The sequence below is a fragment of the Canis lupus genome, chromosome 19, assembly GCF_048164855.1.
Source record: "Canis lupus baileyi chromosome 19, mCanLup2.hap1, whole genome shotgun sequence".
Taxonomy (NCBI): domain Eukaryota; kingdom Metazoa; phylum Chordata; class Mammalia; order Carnivora; family Canidae; genus Canis; species Canis lupus.
The window spans coordinates 15,876,259-15,898,282 of record NC_132856.1 but is presented as its reverse complement, the minus strand read 5'-3'; the positions used below and the strand labels follow the sequence as shown (position 1 = coordinate 15,898,282).

The 22,024-nt window shown below is 39.5% G+C and overlaps 1 protein-coding gene across 3 annotated transcripts in view; it reads right to left on the bottom strand.

The window, feature by feature from the left end:
- Positions 1 to 19,257, bottom strand: part of IL5RA (interleukin 5 receptor subunit alpha) — a 74,084-nt gene extending 54,827 nt beyond the window's left edge. For 2 of the 3 annotated variants that reach the window (XM_072785345.1, XM_072785344.1), the window contains exons 1-9: positions 19,009 to 19,257; positions 17,628 to 17,771; positions 13,186 to 13,270; positions 11,357 to 11,502; positions 10,135 to 10,273; positions 7,349 to 7,502; positions 7,087 to 7,274; positions 4,691 to 4,836; positions 1,219 to 1,357 (exon numbers count right to left, since the gene is read on the bottom strand). In XM_072785345.1, the coding sequence (XP_072641446.1) occupies positions 1,219 to 1,357; positions 4,691 to 4,836; positions 7,087 to 7,274; positions 7,349 to 7,502; positions 10,135 to 10,273; positions 11,357 to 11,502; positions 13,186 to 13,258 (985 nt within the window). In that variant the 5' untranslated portion in view covers positions 13,259 to 13,270; positions 17,628 to 17,771; positions 19,009 to 19,257. The remainder of the gene's footprint in view (positions 1 to 1,218; positions 1,358 to 4,690; positions 4,837 to 7,086; positions 7,275 to 7,348; positions 7,503 to 10,134; positions 10,274 to 11,356; positions 11,503 to 13,185; positions 13,271 to 17,627; positions 17,772 to 19,008) is intronic. The other variant, XM_072785343.1, reaches the window with a different exon arrangement.
- Positions 19,258 to 22,024: the final 2,767 nt, after the last annotated feature.

The window sequence follows — 22,024 nt, the reverse complement described above, 5'->3', positions numbered from 1 at the left end:
GAAGGGATTTTTGCAAGGTATAAGTCACTACGTACCAAAGCTGGGTGTTAAATCTGTGCTGTCTAGGTAAGATTCCGGTGTTCCTTCCACTGTTCCGTGTTCTCGTGGATCTCGTGCAACACTAACCACATATGTCCACATCCTCAGGCCGCATGGTTGCAGCATGCACGAGAGATATGTTAGCTGTTTTTTAACTGTCTACTTCTGTCATAAGATGTCTACGGATGCCCAGTACCCCCAGGGGATGACAAGCACAGGGTGTGAATTTTCTACCTTCAAGGTACAAGGCCACACCTCCGGCTTATGGGATCGCTAACTGAAGCCAAGTGAGCGTGGCCATGTGTCCTCGCTTCCAGAGCCTTCCCTGCCTACTTCATTACCCTTCACAGGCCCCCTCACTGACCGGGTCCATGATCTTCTTGCCAAGTAGACTAATGATTTTAGACAAACAGAACGAACCACAGAACAGAGAAGCCCAGGCTCCGCCTAACTGCTTTAACTGCCGCCCTGTGTCTGTTAGGCTGAAAGCCCAAGGGAGGATCCAGATTTCATGGGCCCTGAGCTAATTCAATTTTGGAACCTGCTTTAAGGAAAGGAACAAAAATAGGAATTCAAAGTTAGGTGTGGTAAAATGACAGAGATGGAGAGCGGATTAGTAGTTGGCAGGGTTTAGGAATAGAGACGCATAAAAGGGCAACAGGAGGCATCCTTGTGATGGATACCTAAACCTGCAAATGGGATGGAATTACATAGAGCTCAATGCACAAATGAGCACATATAAAATCGATGAAATCCACATAAGGTCAGTGCATTGTATCCATGATAATTTTCTGGTTGTGATACTGTACTATAGTTTTGCAACCTTGGGGGAAGCTGGATGAAAGATACGTGGGCTTTCTCTGTATTATATCTTCCAACTGCATGTGAGTCTACAATTATTCCAGAAACCTTCATTATTAAAAAGATGGATAACAGAATCAGATAATCTAAAAAAAAGAAAGCAATTAGGTACTGGGCTTTAGCAAGGCTTGTGCTAGTGAGAGGCTTGAAGATGTAAGTTTCATTGGCTTAATGGTAAACCTATCTCTGGTCAAGAAGGCAGTAAATGGACAGAAGATGAGGCATTTTGATCCATGAGTGAATGTGTACACTTTTCAGGATTATCTGTTTTAACCACAAGCGTAGTCGCTTACTTTAAAATAAACAGAAGATACTTACCCACATGTAGAGGTTGACTCCACTCACTCCAAAACCCCGTCTGTCTGCACACAGAGCTCACTGCTGCCCTCACTTGAATGGAATACTTAGAAATATCATCAATTATCGAGATGAATGCATTCGTTGTTATTTTTTCCGTCTAAATGGGGGGGAAATTAGCATTATAAGAATTTCCAGACATATAATTTAAGTAATGTCAGTTATTAGAAGAGAAGGTCATATCTAAGTAAAGTGATCCACTGTTACCGGACTTGTTTAAAATCAATAGGGCATACGTTGATTAGTTTATTCTAGACAGCTTCAGTAAGGGTGTGTTGGCAGCTACCCTTTGGGGAAAGTGATCTTGTAACCAAAATAAATAAAAAGTCAATGGTAACATCTAGATGATTTATCTGGGTCCAGTTCTGTTTTCAGATGGAAAGACTAGAATGGCCCATAGTAGAATGCATAATCCTCCTCATCTCGTCCCTCCATATTCTGAAGTCAATTACTAAATGATGTCACTTGGTTTCCAACCTATTTAGTAGGCATCAGCAGACTACAATGTGTGGGCCAGTCTGGCCCGCAGCCTCTTTTTGTAGGGCCTGCAAGCCACAAATGGTTTATGTATCTCTCAATGATTGAAAAGTATCAAAAGAGTATTTCATGACACGTGAAACTGAAATTTCAGTATCCACAAGTAAAGTTTTACTGGAACACACCCATGCCTATTTGTTTACATATTCTCTATGGCTGCTTCTGTTCCACAATGATAGAGCTGAGTAATTGTGATAGAAACCATATGACCTGCTAAGCCTAAAATATCTGCCCATTACAAAAAAAAGAAAGAAAAAAACAGTTTGCTGATTCCTGATGTACAAGAATGTCTCAAACAACTGGAGCCAGGGGGCACCATGCACAGAGAAAAGAGTGGAGTCCTTGAATCTAGGAAGAGCTGGGTTTGAATCCTATACTCCAAACTACCTGCAAGGCAAATTCCTTGACCTCTCTGAGCCTCTGTTTTCTCACCTGTAAGATGGGAATAACGACACCTAAGCACGATGATTGAATTAAACCGAATTTTCTTTGTAATTCCAAGTTTAAGAATGTATTGGTTTGAATCCTGTGAAAACTGCCAATATTCAGCCCATCTTTGATGAGCAAAACCAGCAATGTTGGTTAGTGCAATACAATAATAGGCTCTTAATAAATGCCAGTCTGTCACAGGCAATTTAGGCTAGCATTGTGCAGTGTTAGAGTGAGGCTGTTTTCTCACAAATGAGCCTTTCTCTGTTAACTCACTCTACTGCTCAGTGTCCACACCATTCAGCTAATCCTTTATGCCCCAAACCAGAGATGTGTCCCTGACACTTTCTCTTACATTCTTCTGGGTGTGTTTCTCCTTTACTCACCCTACCCCACGACCACAGCCTGATTTCTCTTGTTATCTTTTGTTTGGCCAGTTGCCATAGCCATTAACCCCAGATGCCTGTGTCCACTGGCCCCTCCACACGAGTCCAGCTTTCATGCTGCCACCAAAATTATTCTCTGATTTTGCAGATGCAGTCACAGTTCTGTATTGAATAAAAACTCTTCAGTGGCTTTCAGTGCCTCTGGCAATGGTTTTAAAAAGAGAAATCACTCCTCTTTTTTTTTTTTAAGCAAAAATTTCCATTCTTGGAGAAGTACCATTGTAGGATCTAGACTTATTACTCTAATGTTGGCTTTATATCTAGGCCAACTCACTTATTGCCACTTGGCTGAAGGAGCCATGCTCTCTTAAGCCTTTGAGCTCTGCCTCGACCCCCTGTCATGAAAGTGTGGTTGGCAGACCGGTGTGGGGCAGGAACGGTTTACTACTGATCACAATGAGGTAAACACAGAAATCGAGAAAACAGGTTTGGAGCTTTTGTAGCAATTTGACAATGCCGCGACATCCAATCCCATGATGACCGGGCTTCTCTCTGGGTATATTTGATTTTTCTAGCCTTTATTTTAACTGTATCTTACAAAAGAAGAATTAGAAATGAAATTAGAAATCTAATTAAAAATTAAAATTTTTTTTAAAAGCCAGACTTCCAGCATAGCTATTTTGGAGAAGCACTGGCTACAGAGGTTGGTCTCCTCTCAACAGGCAGGCTTCTACTCTCTACTTAATGATTTTGCTCCATTCCTCTCAGTGGGAGCCCTACACCCTAGACCTAGACCCTAGACCTCTGGGGCCCTTACTGTGAGGTGCTGAGTGGGTCCACTAGATGAGGCCCCTTGATGGCAGAGACACTGTTGTACTTCTCTTCATACTTCCCACGCACAAACCAATTTGTCAATGTTGGTTGAACCAACTTGGATGGAATGGAATTTGCTTTCCCTACTATCTGTAAGAGGCGAATTGTGATCCTAACTTCCCTACGCTTGGCCAGCTTTATGACTTTGGGCAAGTGGCTTAATCTCTCTGCCTCACTTACCTGTGTAATGGGAATGATAGTTACTTAATGGAGTTACTGGGAGGATGGAATAAATGAGCATAATAAATAAAGCTTGACAGGTAGCTGAGGCTTAATAAGCACAGGCTGGCTTCTCAGTTCCTTGTCCCTTGAACTTTGTGTTCTCTAGAGCTGAGGAGCATATTTTCAGTTGTGGTGAAAAAAAAACATAAAATCTACCATCTTAACTATTTTTAAGTGTACAGCTCCACTGTGGTGAGAACATTCATTCACATTGTTTTGCAACCAGCTCCAGCACTCATATGGCCCGTGATACCGAAACTCTACTCATTAAACAACAGCTCCCCACGCCCCCTCCCCCAGCTCCTGGAAACCACCATTGTACTTTCTGTCTCTGAGTTTGACTACTCTTGGTATCTCATATACGTGCAATCCTACAATATTTGTCTTCTTGTGACTGGTTTATTTCACTTAATATGGTGTCCTCGAAGGCTCATCCAGGTTGTAGTCTGTGTCAGAATTCCCTTCCTTCTTAAGGTTGAATAATAGTGCATTGTATGGATATACCACATTTTGTTTATCCATTCATCATCTGTTGGAGGGCACTCAAGTTGTTTCTTCCTTTGGGCTGTTGTGAATAATGCTGCTATGAACGTGAGAGTGCAAATTTCTCCTTGAGACCCTGTTGACGATTCTTTTCGTTGTATGCCAGAAAGTGGAATTGTTGGATCACATGATAATACTATTTATGATTTTTTTGAGAAACTACCATACTGTTTTCCATAGTGACTGCAACATTTTATATTTGCACCAACAGTAGTGCTGATGAGTTTTTATCTGATCCTTTGTGTTATTTTGAACCAAAAGTATGTCCTTTCAACACAAAAAGCCAGTAACATTTTGTTTATTTTTTATAAAACTTGGGTAAATATAAGTTATCTTTGACCTTGTTAGTTCCAAGCTATAACCACAGCTGTCACTGAATATCATTTTTAAAATATTTCAAAGAGAACGCTATCATCAAATATTGGAATGATCTGAAGAATTACCTGGAAATAATTTTTCCTTGTGTTATAAATTTTCACTTCATATTCAAAGCAGTGATTTGGAAAGGCAGAAACAGGTTTCTTCCACTGAATAGAAAGACCGCTTCCTTCAATCACTGCTGTGACATTCTCTGGAGGATTAATTCGATCTAGGTTAGAGAATGAAAGGTCAGTGGTCTGGGCTGATAAATCCAATCCACTCACACTCCTCAAGGCATTTCTAAGATACAATCTTCTCAAGTATCTACGCTCAGGATTTAACTAACTGATCTTCAAGCCACAAGACCCCAGTGGCTGCAGATGACTCCTACATTGCAGCACTGAAGAAATCTCTCCTGTAATTTTAAAGGATTCCTATTCTAAATGGCATCAAATGGTTGAGTCCCCTTCCCCTTTAGCTCATTGCAAGACCCACCTCACTATCCCTGTTTCTCAAGCAGGACCAAACTAAGTAAACCTCCTCCTGGAGAGAAATTGCCCTGGAGCTTCCACCCAGCCCTGCCTCTACCTAGCAGGTGTGTGGCTCTGGGTAATAATTTCCTCATTTGGAGCTTCAGTTTTGTTTCATGTTGTTTTGTTTGCTGCCTTTCAGGTTTGTTTGGGGGATGGAATGGGAAGCCTCAATTTTCTCTTGCATAGGAAGAATGGATTGGGCCACATTTGTCTTTTTTTTTTTTTTTTTTTTTTTAAAGATGTTATTTATTTACTCATGAGAGACACACAGAGGCAGAGACCTAGGCAGAGGGAGAAGCAGGCTCCCTGCGAGGAACCCAATGTGGAACTGCATCCCAGGACCCCAGGATCACGCATGTCCTGAACTGAAAGCAGATGCTCAACTGCTGAGCCACCCAGGGGTCGCTGGGGCACATTTGCCTTAACTTAGAACTCAAATTCTTTTCCCTGACTTATCACTGGATTGTCTTATAGCCTTGTGATATGGGTGGAAATTATTTCTAAGTGAGCGTTCTTGTCTTAGGTTATGTGACTTAGATCTCACAATTCATGAATCTTAGGGACAAACTAAGAATGAGACCTATTGGTTCCAGAGCCTGCCGTTCCCTAAGCAGAAAATATTTAACCAAGCATGTATTTCTTTTAGTAATATGAGGAATTGATCTCAAAGAAATGAAAATCACACAGGAGAATGAATTCCTGTGGTCTATACCAGATTGTGTCCATTTTCATATCAATAATGTTTCCTAGGTTGTCCTCAGCATTTTTTATTACCAATTTTCAGGAAAGTGACATTTTTAGATTATCTGAGAAATAGACTATTGAATAGAGTCACAAAACATCTTTAGTGAGATGGTTCTTTAAACAAAGTTATACTTTATTTGGTAGAGATATAGATAAGTCATGTCCCTTTAAGTAACATTTTGTATATTTATAATTATGTATAATTACCAGCCACTGTTGTGAGCACTGTATGGTTATTAACTCACTTAATTCTCACAAAAACCTTGTAGGAAGTGTGACTTTCTCCCCATTTCTTTCTGATGAGAAGACTGAGGTAGAGAGGAATGACCAGCTTGTCTACAGTCACTGAGCTAGTCAGCTAGTCCCAGCCCAGGCAGCCTGACTCCACAGCCCATGCTAATAAATATGCCATGATTGAAATCTTGAGCAGTTGTAACAAGAATGTGATGTGAAAGGCTCCTGATGAGTTTTATTAATACAAGTATCTAGGATGAAGGAGATTATTTCTATTTTGAGAACTGAGCAAATGAAACCTTAAATAATATGTTTAGATCTGAGGATCATATGCTGAGAGATACATTTTAGGATAACTCAAAAGAGACAGACCAGAATGGCAGAAGATCCTAAGAGGAAAGCATGAGGAATTGAAGATGGGAAGCTTGGAGAAGAAAAATCTTAGGATGAGAAAGCTGGCTGTCTTTGGCTAGCTCTGAGACCATCTTGTAGGGAAAGGGATGAGAATTATTTGGAGGTGTTACCAGTCCATCACAGGCCCAATGGGCAGAAAGTTCATGAAATGAGTCAGAGCTGAGAAAGGGCTGCTCCCTTCAGCAGTGAGTTCATACTCCCTGGTTCAGTGATTCTCACGTGGTAGACATTCTGTCCCCCATGGGACATTTAGAAATCTTGGGAGACATTTTGTTGTCATAGCTGGTGGGAGGAGGATGCTACTGGTCTAGTAGGTAGAGACCAAGGATGCTGCTAAAAATCCTGCAAGGCACAGGACAGCTCCTGCAAGACCATGTATCCAACCATAAATAGTGGTGCTGGGGTTGAGAGAGCTGGCCCCCGGGTTGTCAGGCAGGGGGACAGATGTTCACTTAGCATCGGAAAATTAGTCAAACTAGGGGATCCTTATAAACCCTTCCAATGCTGGGATTCTGCAATTTGGTGATTTCAGCTTTGAGTTACGTGTACCTTACCAATTTCATGAAGAGCAAATAGCTGATCAAAGGGCTTGATTATAGTATGCTTGCTCGAGCCCTTTACTTGCACTGCCAGTGAGTCACTCCCTCTGCTACTGATAAAAGTCCTCGGAAACCAGCATGCAATATTTCTCTTCAGGGTGTCTTTCCTGTACTCTTGGCATTCTTCGGTCATGGAGCCGTACCTAAATTGAAGCACTCATAAGTTTTTAAGACTAGAGGAAATGATGCATTTGCATGAGCAAAAATAGGTACTCACCTGTAGTAGAGGAAATATTGTGTATCCTCCGGGGCATCCTTGCCAACCAGCCAGGTACAGTGCAGAGAGACTTGGTAGGGTCTTAACGGATTAGAGTTATTGAATACTGTGTTTGTGGTACACGTTAAATTCACAATCGAGGTTCCAGGAGACCCTGGATAGTCAATAAGATGGTCAAAAATAAGAACAAAATATTGCCATGAGAGCTTTTAAATTTGTACTTCCTCTGAAACTGTACTGAGGGGGAACATCTGACCATGACAAAGTAACTGTTATCACAAATGTATAGAAACCTATTTGCAGAGGGCTGGTTTACTGGGGGATGAAGCTAGGATTACGAAGCCTGAGTTTCTGGCATTAAAAAGTTTTCCAGTTACTTTGGGCTACAGGTGTGTGTGTGTGTGTGTGTGTGTGTGTGTGTGTGTGTGGCATATTTGTATGAACATTTAAGAGCAATACAAGAGATTGTCATTCAGAGCTTGGGGCCCAGCAACCTTGGTATTCTAATGCCACATGTTTCAATAACGAGCTGTGACACTTCTGGGCCTCAGTTTTTCCAACCAGAAATGGGAGAGTTGGGAGAGGAAGGTCTGCTGCTTTCCAGCCTAGAATTGTGTGATTCATTAGGTCGCACCCCAGTACATCATGAATAACATAGATTGCCACTCTGGAGGAAGTGGGTCTGGCAACGCTGCAAAATAATAACACTTCTTTGGAGACTCTGTGCATAGTAGCATGTTGAAGTCCTCCTTAATGTGCAAAGATGTCAAGAGAATATTATGATTTTCCACCAAACGCATTATGTTCATTGCACTCAGGATTTCTGAAGATTATTTGACTGGAAAGCCTTGCTTTCATTACAGACCACATTGTCACCATGGATGCTGAGGCTTCGAAACACATGCGGTGACGGGCCTTGTGCTTGCTAGGGAAGGGGAAAAAACTTTGGGCTGAGGAGCAGGGAGGACCTCATCAAAGTGGGAGCCTTTAGATTAAATATTGAAGGAAAGAAGTGGTCTTAGCTTCGTTTAAGTCAATCCTATGATCACATTTATCACTGTCAGCCAGTGTAGTTCAAGGAGGAGAAGACAAACACCTTTTGTCTGCAGAGCAGTTCCACAAAAGGGACACTGGCTACTTTGTACGATTACCATGTACTATCAGACAGTTTGTTTCTATATATTCATATACAACAAACATATATAGATCTATGTGTATGCCTTGTACTCAATGTAGTGTCCATACACTACATGACCAGACGTTCCATGCCCAGGTATGGTTTGGAGGCTCCTGTAATGTTTGTCTCCCACGTCTCTTCCAAGGAATTATTTGGTATGAATTCAGTCTGATTCAAGGGAGAATTAATTTTTCATTTGTGTCAGTGTGTATTGGCATGGTCAGAGAATAATTAGAATTGCAGAAACGTAATTCTGAAAGATGCCATTACAGGTGTAGTCCTGTTATTACTTGAGACGTGGTAAAAGAGTTTAAGGTAAGCCACACAAAGGTCTGTATTTGTAATCTTGTCTTTTAACTTGGATTAGTCTCTGAACTTGGAATCAAGGTCATTGTGAATTGGCTGCTATGTGGTCTGGGCAGCATGTTATAATGATGACTGAACGGGAAGATCCTCACGGTGTTGCTCTCACCCATCGACACAGTTCAGGGGGTGTGTAGCCTTTTCACCCAGTGATATGACAAGGCACCGGTTGGATGATTACCCATGGGTCAAACTGGCCAAGACAATTGTTACCAGGTACACTCACATGACCTGGGACTTGGTGATCCTTCTCTCCTCTCTTTCCCTGGTGTGTGTGTGTGTGTGTGTGTGTGAGAGAGAGAGAGAGAGAGAGAGAGAGAGAGAGAGAGAGTTCAAGGGTTTAATCACAAGTATCACCAATTCTACGTCTTAGAAAGTCTAATTTTCAGCAAAGGACAGTATAGACCGTGGGTGCTATCTGTCCCCTTTCACGGTAGGTGGTTTGGTGTTGTGGCTTCTGTGAACCATCAGCAGCTCTCTTCAGTCTGGTATGAAAAGTCATAGAATGCAGAACTCCACAAACAGGACAGCAGGGAACCCTCCTTCTAAAGCATGCAGTGTTCATTCTCCTGGCTCAGTGAAGCGTGAGACCCTGTCCCTGCCCCCACCAGGTTTCTTTTCAGAGGTGGCAGCGTATAAATCTATTTATCTGTGAAAGATAATGTCATATGTGCCCAATGAGTCACCCAGCCCATGAATGGATTTTGAGGAAGAAGAGTATCCTTCAGTGTATACGATGAAAAGTCAAAGGCCTTTGTAGAGGTGGTACAACTTGCTTTGGGCTTTGAAGTATGGGAAGGATTCAGAAAAGCAGTGAGAGATGAATCCAAGAAAGCAAAACCTCTAAGGCAAGAATGGGCTGCTGTGTGTGTGTATGGGGTGGGAGGGAGGGGGTGTCAATGTTTAGCAATCTGACAAAAGCAGAGGAATCATGTAGGGTATGGTTGGAAAAGGTCTTAGCAATTACGAAAGACCTGATTGGCCTTGATTTTGCTGCTGACCCTCTGACTTGGGAGCCAGGGAATGAGCAGTGTAAGCCACATCTGCAGAGATGCTCCAGCTGCAATAGGGTGGGTGGGTTAGGGCCCTAAGTGATCACAGCCTCAGTCAGGATGTCGATGAGGAGGAAAAACACTTGGCAGGAGCTGCTGACTGACTATGGAAAGGAAAAGCCACTTGATTTTCCAACTTTGCCTCACCTGCAAGGTCAGGAATAAAATATAAGCCGATGAGGAGCCTGCCTTACCTGGTGGGGCTTTAAGCTCCGCAGAAACCCAGTCGCTTGGCAGGAGGGAGTGGCCATCCCATAGGATGGTCTGCACACTTGCTGAAAAGCCTTGATGAAGAACGGTTACGAGTTTGCTTTCAGTGTTTCTGGTTTCATACTAAAAATAAACCCCACAAGTCATGATACAGAAAAGGGAAAGAGCATCAAGAGAGTTATTTTAATCCAATAGGCATTTTCTTCCACTTTTTAAATGGCACATAAATAAAATGCAATGAACTAGTTTGGCTAGGAAAAAAATAAGCACATGATTTCATGGGTACATATATGCTTATCCTCAAACTCATCGAGTTATGTAAATATGTACAGCGTTTTACACGCCACTCATACCTCAACAAAGATGAGTTTTAAAAATGAGCAAAAATAAATTACCGAATTCTAGCATTTGGGCATTAAAAGAAAATACAGTATAATAATAATGTAATAATTAATTCCTCAATGATACATGAACACATTCCTATAAAAACAAACAAAATACTATGATTAAGGCTCACAGTCACTTCAACCATCATCTGTAGTCCCAGTCTCCTCCCCAGAGGTAAAAAGTTACCGTATAAAGATAGGGGAAATTCTCGAGAATTCTGTATTGACTGAAAACATAGCTAATACTAATTGCTTTTCCCTTTATTTCATTTTACTGCACATCTCCTAGATATTAAATGCTTTAAGATAATCCCTGCGGTAAGATACACACACACACACACACACACACACACAGAGTGACTGGCCCAAGGTTGCCAAATCAGAAAGTGGTTGAAATTGGCCTCTCTCTGGTTAGGCCTTCCACTGCCTCCCATTGTACTCTACTGCTCTCTTCTCTTTTTCTCTTTGCCTGTTTTAAAGTATTAGATCCAATTTACCCTCAAAGCCACTTAACTTTTTTTTTTTTTTAATTTTTTTTTTAATTTTTTTTTAAATTTTTTTTTTTTAACTTTCTTTTCGTAGTCAAAGAATCATGGCAAAGTTAAAATGTTCTGTGCTGCTATCAATGCTAAGCAACATGCATGGCACTAGCTCATGGTCATTTCAACAGACACACCCTACTCTTCCTTGGAGCTGAACAGAAAACTCTTGAGTCAATTTAGTGTGTGTGTGTGTATGTGTGACTTAAATTTTCATTTGATAGGGAAAATGCAGTTAAAATTGACTCTAAATAAGGACAATTGTCAGAATAAATACTTACATCTTCTTCTTGTGGAGCATTTATTCTCACGTGATAGCCTAGTTCCACGTTCTTTGGTTCTTGATCAGGATTTGGTTCCCAATGTAAAAGGACTTGGGCTAAACCAATAACTGTAATGGTGAAGTTGGTAGGTGGGAGAAGTAAAGCTGATGATGAAAAGAAGCAACGTGATGTTCAATTTTACGGAGGCAGCACTCGTAAATTTTTACAGTATGATTATTGTCTGTTGTAGGATGTTATGATTATTAGAAGGTATAATAAAATGATTTCAGAAAAAGTTGACTTAAAACTGCTTTTAACTCATTATCTTTCTAACCTTGCCCAGACATTTACCTATAGCATATATAGGGTTTTATTTTTTTAGACTGAAACAATGAATATTTTCATTTATCATTCATTATAACTATAGTTTTCAAACTGAGGTCCACTATCTATAAAATTGACTGCAAAAACTTACTGGTTTGTGGCTAGAATTGTTTTTAATGACATGGAAGAAAATACAATTATTTCCTGAACCTCTTATTTCCACTACATGAATATACTTAAATATTTGTATATGCATTGGTTCATGATATAAAATTAATTTGTTTCTCGTTATGAAACAATTTGTGAGCAAAACTACTTAGGCATTAATAGAAAAGAGGGTTTTTTCTTTAATGAACCACTTTGTTTTCAAAATAAAAGCTTTCCTCTAAATTATAAAATCAATGCCTGTTCATTTTAGAAATTTTGGAAAGCACAGGTGAGGAAAGAAAGAAAAAAGAAAGAAAAATTACCTGTAATCCTGCAACTGAGAATAGTGTTAAAATGTGATATATTCATTATTTTTTGTCCATGGTTTATGTTGCTATAACTTGTTAAATTTTTTCCTAAAACTAGGGTAATATTGTACAGATCATTATGAAACCGAATTTTACTTATTTACTACATGGTTAGGATATTTCCATTGATCTTTAATTTTTAATACCTCCTACAACTCTGTGTCTATACTTGCCACATACAGGACTGGTAGTGCTCCGTCTATACTGCTCTGTCCATTATGGTAGCCACTGGCCATATATGGACTATTTAAATGTGAGTTAAACCAAATGTTCATTACCTTGGTTGCATGAGCCATATTCCAACTACTCTGTATTGACTTATGTGTAGTACCTATTACATTGTACAATGAGGATATAGAACAGTGTCCTTATCATAGAAAGTTCTCTCAGACAACACTACATATAGACCATGTGACAATTTTCTTAGGCTCTGTCCTTACATGAAATCCGTTGATCATAGTGTAAGGTTTTTATTCTTTGGTTGTGAGGACTTGTAATTAAGTCCTTGCATGGAAGGGCATTCCACATGTGGTCATCAGCTTCAGCTTTATTCTATAGTGCCCGTATACCCACACTTGGAATATGATTCCCCATTGTAGTACAAAACTTGCATTCTAGCCAACTTTGCTTTCTTAAAGTACAGCATATTCAAAGAGTTTGTATTGTGATAAGAATAAATATTCTTCTTTTAAAAAACCCATACATAATTTCCTAATTGAAGGATTATTTAGGAAAAAATAATGCTATATTTTTGTAATGTACTTTATTTTTTTTTAAGATTTTATTTATTTATTCATGAGAGACACAGGGAGAGAGAGAGAGAGGCAGAGACACAGACAGAGGGAGAAGCAGGCTCCATGCGGGGAGCCCGACGTGGGACTCAATCCTGGGTCTCCAGGATCAGGGCCTGGGTTGAAGGCAGTGCTAAATTGATGAGCCACTGGGCCTGCCCTGTAATGTACTTTTTAAAAAAAAGAAATACTACTGAATTTAATAGATGGTACCTACATTTTTTATCAGGAAGTAAGTCTGCTTTCAGTATCACTGTAGCCCACAATAGAATCAGTAATGCAGGTGCCATGATAATCACATCCTACAAAAAACAAAAGGATGTAGATCCAAATAAACACCAGGTACAATTTTTAAGAAGAATTGGAAGCTACTATTTATTTATTTATTTATTTATTTATTTAAAGATTTTATTTATTTATTCATGAGAGAGACACACACAGAGAGAGGCAGAGACACAGGCAGAGGGAGAAGCAGGCTCCACGCAGGGAGCCCGACATGGGACTCGATCCCCGGTCTCCAGGATCAGGCCCTGGGCTGAAGGAGGTGCTAAACCGCTGAGCCACCCAGGCTGCTTGGAAACTACCTTTTAATGTAAAATGTAGTCATTTTCCCATTTAACAGTTATGAACTATTATGTGCTAGAAATACAAATATGAACAAATCTTGGGTTTTAATATGTGGTTTCATAGTCTGAGGGGCAGGATGGAATGTAAATGAATAATTGTGGTCCAGTTAAACATAGTTGTAATAAAGGTGTGAATGGGGTACATTAGGAGCCAAGAGACTTCTGAATTGACTCCTGAAGAATTAACCAGAATTCTTTTTGTTGTTCTTTAAGATTTATTTATTTCAGAGGGGGAGAGAGAGAGAAAGAGAGAGAGTGAGCACATGCACTCAAGCAGTGGGGAGGGGCAGAAGGAGAGGGAGAGTCCCCAGCTGACTTGGCACTAAGCACAGAGCCCAATGCGGGGCTCCATTTCATGACCCTGAGATCACAACCTGAGAGAAACCAAGAGTTGGTCAACTGAGCCATCCAGGCGCCCCTTAACTAGAGTTCTTGACCCACACAAAGTGGAATACCCAGTGAGGGCAAAGCCAGAAGAGCAAAACTTAAGTTGGAGAGGTCAGGTATTGAGCGGAAGACCAGAGATCTTTGAACAGTAAAAATTCGCGTCACTGCTAATCAGATTGAAAATAAGCACCATTACAATTTTCATTAAAAAGTACTTAAATGCGGACCAACATGACAAGAAGTTTAAATTAAAACAATTTTAATGTGGGAAAAAACTTTGTATCACAAACCTGGAATAAATGTATGACACTTTGAGTTTAGGAGGAGAGGTTGAATATTTTGATGAATCCAAATAGGCGCAAGCCGTACAAGGAATTGAAACCATAGTTGCAGATCTGAAGAAAATAAAAGCAGTCTTTCTACCTACTTGGGACAACTGAACAATGAAACTGAATCTAGAGTAATAATGTTATAATGACTTAGCTTGGCTCCTGGAAAGAGTGTGTGTTAATGTCAGCATCTTGTTTGACACATCATTGAAGGGAGCTGATCCTTTGTTAGGAATTATAGATTAGAAATCTTGAGTGTTTTCTGAAGATATTGAAAGGCATTTTCATATGAACTGGATTTTAAGGAATTTTTGTGTGCCACTGTGGCTTTTACCAAGCAGTTCCTCCTTAGTCTCTATGCACCTCCTGTGATTTAGTGGGGGACCCAAATGGTAATTAGCCAATTTACAATGAAGAAAAGGAGTCTAAAAGGTTAAATAATTTGCCAAAGATCAAACAACAGGGATCCCTGGGTGGCGCAGCGGTTTGGCGCCTGCCTTTGGCCTAGGGCGTGATCCCGGAGACCCAGGATCGAATCCTACATCGGGCTCCTGGTGCATGGAGCCTGCTTCTCCCTCTGCCTGTGTCTCTGCCTCCCTCCCTCTCTCTCTGTAACTATCATAAATAAATAAAAATTTAAAAAAAATAAATAAATAAATTTGGGTCAAGATGATCCACAAGGTTACATTAGCTTTAAAAAAAAAAAAAAAAAAGATCAAACAACAATTGCCAAGATCAAACAATAAATAATGGAATTTAGACCCAATCTTGGATTTTTCAACAGTATATGTTCTGTGCTAATTTTTGTTGTTGTTGTTGTTCTGTGCTGATTTAAATGACTTCTAGTTTTCAGTTTAAAGAATTTATTTGAAAGGCGGTGACTGGCTGGCTCAGTTGGAAGAGCATGTGGCTCTTGATCTCAGGGCTGTGAGTTTGAGCCCCACATTGGGTAAAGCGATTATTTAAAAACAAAATATCTTTTAAAAATTTAGTTAAATGGGTTGGTATTTGGTAAATATAATGTTGATAGAACTACAGAAATTGGGCTTTTGGCTTAGTGTCAAGAAAAGAAATTCTTAATTATTATTTTTTAGCTTACTATTTAACCAACTTATTAACTCACTTTGCATAATGAAATCAGTAAAATATCACGGCATAGAAGATAGAAACATACAAATCATTCCAACTTCTTTTTCAAATAAGCTTAGGTATTGCTAATCAGAATTGTGCTACTTTTGATAAAAATAATTTTATCTTACTCTCATCCCACAAAATGAAGAAGCAATTTTAAAAATGACAAGGACAATAAAAGCAGGTATTTTAATACTTTAAAATTTTTCAACAAGGAAGAATGTTAACGAGTTAAATTAGTAATTTGCTGAGCCTGAGAAGCAAAGATACAAAAATAAAACCCAAAAAACCCTTAACAAATGACAACAAAGACAGTTTCCTCTGCAAGAAGGTCATGTCTTTGAAATGTCAGCATTTCCTGAAATGATGTTATATATGCTCTAACTTTGCACTAATTGTCATTAAGAGGGATTCTAGGTCAGAAAAAAAAATGCAAGATTGTTATTTCCTAGTGACTTGTACTGACTGACAAAGTAATTAATATGTTATGACCAAATACCTATTTGTCCTTCACAGTTAAGTAATTGAAGAGATAAAACTGTTGAATATCTAAGTGGGGAGATAATTGAATATTTTACATAACCAAGCACCCTCCCCTAGAATTTGTTATGTATTCTGATGCTACAGCTACAGGAAATAGAATTATTTTTCATATTCAATCACTCAAAACTTTTTCAATGATTATTTTTTTTTGCTGTAAAACAGTCATATGCTTTTTTTCACATCTCATTGTGATATTTTCCATTCAAAAAGGTGATACAACAAACCATGTGTCCTGTAGACAACACAAGATACTCAAATAGAAGTCAAAATATTAGTGCGGATTACAGTTTTTTGTGAGCCAGATAAACTCCCCCCAAGCCAGATAAACTACCCCCAAGGCTGGAGCTTTGGCAGTTGACTCGTATTTTCTGTAATCCTGTTCATTCTCTGGTCTGTTCCCTGAAAGCTCCTCCAGCCTTTGTCCATGGCCCCTTATATATCTGGTCCCAGGCATAGCAATTACCATTGCTGGAAAAACGACCCAAATCTCTTTGGGTCATGTTTTTAACCCAAAGATATATTGTTAAAAAGATGTCAGCTGGGCAACCTTTCACTACCTCTCTAGCTTAAAAAAATATATCAAAATGACAATGTGATGAACTACCTCTCATGGCTGCCAATTAAAATTTACCAGAAAGCTATCAAGTTGTTAAAATAGTATTCAAATTGAGCAGAATGAAGCATATATGGGCCTACTTACAATCATCACAAATACAAACTCAAGTCTTAGAGATATCATAGGCTTCTTGTTCATGTGACATTTCATTGAGGCTACCTAAAGTTCCTCGAGTGCTCTTTAAGAATCTGACTTCCAGTGTTATGTTGGAAATTTGGGAAAAAACAGGAGCACAACCTCTTGTACCATAGATGTATCTAGAAAGTTGGGTAAAGTTTTGGCAATTGGCAATGGATTTCCCCAGTGTTCCTAAGAATTTGTTAAATTCTACTGAAGTTCAGACTTAAGAATATTTTCCCCTCTTTTTTTCTTTTCAACTTTTTTTTTCTTGCTGGGGGGCATTTGTTTTATAACCAAAGTTGTGTATGCAACCCTGTTTTTAGAGCGTTTTTGAGTCACTTGTGGTGACACCTAATTCCAGACTCAACCTCAGTGCATAGAAATTGAAAAGCAACTGAGAGGATTCATGCTCTGTTAGGCTCTTAAAAGTAAAGAGTTTACTTTTTTACTTCCTCTTTTTTTTTTTCCCTGTAATCAGCAATAAAACTCATCTCTTGAGGGATGAAAAATAAATAAATACACCAAGGTGTAAAATGCAAATGACACCTTTAGCACTTAGGTATGTTGCATTAACCCCCAAATGAAAAACTGTGCAGGCTTCCTAAAAGTATAAATGAGTTATAAGGACCACATAGAATGCATGCAATTTTTTTCTTACTATTCCTGGATTTCGGTTAATTTTCTGAAATAGTCATAAAATGTAACACATGGATTCAAATTGTTGCCCTATACAGACATAAAATGATCTTCAGCCAAGGTAGAAATGGTGCCATCAACCTGAACATTTGGAAGATGCAGGAAGAAGGACTTGGCTGCTAATCTCCCAACGGTGGTTAAAATGTCTCCCAGCTAATCCCATATGATGAGACTTGCTATCCCCTGTGTGATCCCCCATTCCTGGGCATACCTGGATCTGGTGATCCTCTTGTTTCCGATGACCATGCTCAATAGCAGAGGGCCAGGACCAGATTCATCCTGTCTGTGCGTTTGGCTGCAGCCCCAACACCTAGCACTGTGTCAGGCACAGGGCAGATGCTAAATGTGCCTGGCCCTGGAAAGAAGAGAAGCAAATTAATACACTAGCATACCAAGTCCAGCTCGGTAGGGTAAAACCTAGCATGGGGACGAAGAGGCCAGAGCACAGCAGGCTGGGAGCATATTAACAAGCCTGGTCCGTTTGGTGGGACGTGTGATACATTTGGTACCTTGCCTAAAAATTTCCCCAAGTAGCAGTTCAAGTAATGAAAACAAATGAGGTGATTTGATTTCCAAATCTTTATTGTGTTTTGAAGTGCAAACTTTAAATGAACAAATAGCTACATACATTAATATATTTTTCAATAACTACAAAAGAGCACATAACCTTTCATACAAAATAAAAATTGTACCAGGCAATGAAATTTTTGGCATGATAATCCGTTAAATTGAGTATCAAATATATTAATCAATATGGCCATAAAAGTGGTCACTTTTCATGTGTTTATAATGTTAGGCTCGTGGGGGATTGAGGGATTTTTGTTTTTCTTCCGCTTTTTAAAATTTTTCATCCATTTCTCCTATGTATGTAAAAAGAAATTTATGTTGCTTTGGGAAAATAATTAACAAAATCAAGTGAGATATTTTAGCTATTTATATTTTAGATACTTCAAATTATTGTACGTCTCATGTCAGGTCAAATAATCTTGAAAATCCCAGAACCCCCAGGAGAAACAAAAAAGTGGAATGCCTTCAGTTAGAAGCAATGCAATCATCTCCTTTTTGCTGTTGTTTCTTAATTTGTAGCTTTTTAAATTAACTCTGAAACATCCTCACCAAGATGTTTCATTAACTCCTACACCTTGTTTTCTAAACTCCGGTGTTTTTAAATAGATCTTGGCAGAGTATATATTTTCATTTTAATCCTCAAAGTATCTGCAGCAATAGCAATACAAGCCCCCCTGTATAAAGGTCAACAAAAACCATAGATGTTTTGTTAGTATGACTCACCTTGCCGTGGATTTGCCCTCCTCAGTTACTTAGCTGAGTTATAAGGACACAAGAATAGAACACTATGCCCAGAATCGATATGACCTGCCTGATAGATGTTTTATAGCACCATTATTAGTTCTGCCCCTGCTAATAATAGTTATAAGTGGTTTTGTTTCCCCTTTTTATTTAAAAGTTTGCCATGTATTTATAAATCATTATTTCTCACTTTTCCTGTCCTCCTCCCTTCAATTCCCCACGTAATGAAATTATTAGGAGGTGGAGCATGGGGTGATCTTAGAGAAAAAAAGGCATTTGCTCACTTTGCGATGAATCAGCCTTGGATCCCCACTGCGTGAGAAGTGCGCTGGCCATGCCATCAGAAGCAGCTGCAAGGGCATTGAAAATGAATCTTATCTCTGGGTGCACTTTTTGACTTAGAGGCGGTTCTTCTTTACTGTTTCATCATCACAGCTGTAATGGTTACAAACTCACAGGCAGTTTGCTTTATCGTGGGATGGCAACAGAGTTTCTCTAAATGTCCAGGAGCATTTGCCAGAGCAATTATGGATAAGTCTCTGCAGCAACTCCCAAATGAATGAAATGAAAGGATCTCTCTTGTCCAGATAGCCACTATCTGATAACGGTCTCGTCTGCATGTTCATTCTCTTTCAAGATGATTGGCTCTGTTCAGGAGCTGAGAGTAACATTTATTCCGGGTGACAAGGTCATCAAGTTTTCTGCAGGGACTCTCAAGCATGGCATTTCTAAGTTCTTTAGAGGCCTCATTCAGCTAAGGTACGTATTGCACCTCTGTCACCCACACAGTGCCAGGCAGGTGATACAACACGAAGAATGGGGCATGTGGAATTATTAGGTTTCTCTGCATGCTGAGCTTTAGCCACACTTCCCAATCTGAAGAGAATGCCTTAGTCTTTCTCTTCTTTGCTAGCAGGTCCTGCATTCACAAATAGTTGTGTGTACCAGGGTAGGGAGAGTTTCTTAGTGTAATAAATTGCTGGCAGCTGTAGCCTGGCTTGTCCTATACAAATTGTGACAGATAGTGGCGGTTGGGGCTGTGGCACTGCCCAGGACCTCCTCCCTCCTGTCATCTCCCAGTTCTCTGCAGAGCACTTCCACTGACACCTCAGTATGCATTAATTTAAGTAGTAGCTTTTTCCTTTATTGCTCCATTTTTGTCCAGGAATTTTGAGGTGATAGACTAGCAAAGCTAAAGGAAAAAAAAATGTGACCTGGAGTGTCCATGGGTAAGAATAGCACTTATTGTAAAGTGTCTGAGCCAGGTATGAGTCATTGCCTTTGTAAGAGGACCTCCTCTCTTAGCCCGAGGAGCTGAGCGACAATGGCTTGTGAGAAGCCAACGCAGGAGGAAGGGGAGCGGGGGGCCAGGAAGCAGCTGCCAGGTGAGATCAGTTCTGTTTGCAAGACAGGAATCCCAAGTACCCTGAATAATATTTCCCAGGAGGCTCCGTGTAGATAATGTGTAAGGACAGTGAGTGGGGTTCTTAAAGTATCTGCTGGAGCAGTTGCCAAAATGAAATAAGATTAATCCTTTTGGATGACTTGAAAAATTGTGATTTTCCCTGGGGAAGGGGAAAGTGGCAGAGGGAACAGAGAGAGAGAGAGAGAGAGAGAGAGAGAGATCCATTTTTTTTGCTCAGAAGGCACCCAGAAAAATTGAGATAGAGTATCTGCCTCGGACCTACTCTTTGGCATCCTACATATCTAATTTTAGGTGTAGCATACTTGTCACTATAGAAGCCCTAAAAATAGTTATTAACCATTGCAAGGGCCATAATTTCTGGCTTGAAAGTGTACTTTCACGTTCTCTATATTTCTTATATTCATTTACTCAAGAAATATTTACTGAATGCAGCTATGCACAGTGCTGGGCACCATTAAGGACATAAAGAAAGTTAGAGCTGGTTCCTACCCTGGATACCATCTTCTTGGATTATATGATCCTTTATCAACTCTATCAATAATAATTTAAAAACTATGCTCACATTTTTGTCTCCATGTCCTATTTCCACTGTAGCCTGAAGGATAATGAGGGCTCTGTATCATTTACTTTTTGTGGAAACAGATTTCTTCTTTAGAATAAACTGTAAGCGTCTAAAGATAGTATAATGGAACATGCTGAAAGAATCCTTCACAATATTTTTTTTAAGTAAAATCAAATTTGCCTGTATTCTTGTAGAAGAAAAGGAATCTGGGTTCAGCCAAATAGTATAGGTGAAAATATGAATAGGACAACAGGAAGGATCTCAGGATTCAGTGGCTCCACCTTGGACTCTGGTTATAGAAGCTTACTAAAGGTGTCTATTTCTAGAAATCCATTCCATAGAAATGTGAAATGGAGACCAAGACTCATATGAGAGAAAAAGAGTGAAATTCATTTTACCTTTACTTTTAATGTTAAACTAATATGGGGATGGTTGACAGAAAAATAACTTTCAAAGGTTGAAATATGTAGTTAATAAAAGGAGTGTTTATTGAGAACTTTTCATAACAGGATATTATGGTAAAATGTTAAGTAAAAACAATAGGAGAATAGATGATAGATAGATATAGATTTTTTTCATAATTTCATTTTTGATCAAAAGACCAAACTGATAGGAGTGGTTATCTCTAAGTAGTAGGTTATTAGTTAGCTATTGCTACAGAACAACCACCCACAAACACCACAGTGGTAAACATTGATAAGCATTTATTTCTTTCCCAACTGTCTGAGTTTTGACTAGACTCTGGCTAAATTTGGCTGGACTCCAGGTCACAGAGTGGGGCCATGCATATTCTAAGCATCTGCCATTCACTTGGAAACCAACGGCTACCCAAGGAGGATTCTTTTTATGGTGATAGCAAAAGTGCAAGAAAGCAGGACAAACTGTGCAAGTCTATTTCAAGAATTAAGTCACATTCACTGACATTCCAGGAATCAAAACAGATTACATGGCCACACCCAGAGTCAAATGGATCCGGCCCACAGTCTACTCCACCCACATGATAAGGCCATGATAAGGGTGTGGATGTGTACAGTTGCTAGAGGGCAGTGATGAATTGGAACCAATGGCTTATCTACTGCAGTGGGATTAACATATCCCTTCATTTTCTTCTTATGCTCCTATATATGCAAATATTTTATTCTGTATAAATTTAGATAAAAAATAAAGTATTAGAGGCCTACAGATTAGTGGAATAGAACTGAGAGTCCAGAAATGAGCTCTCACATTTACAGTTGATGGATTCTTGACAAGAATGCCAAGACAATTCGGTGGAGAAGGAAACAGTCTTTTTAGCAAATAACATGTGAATATC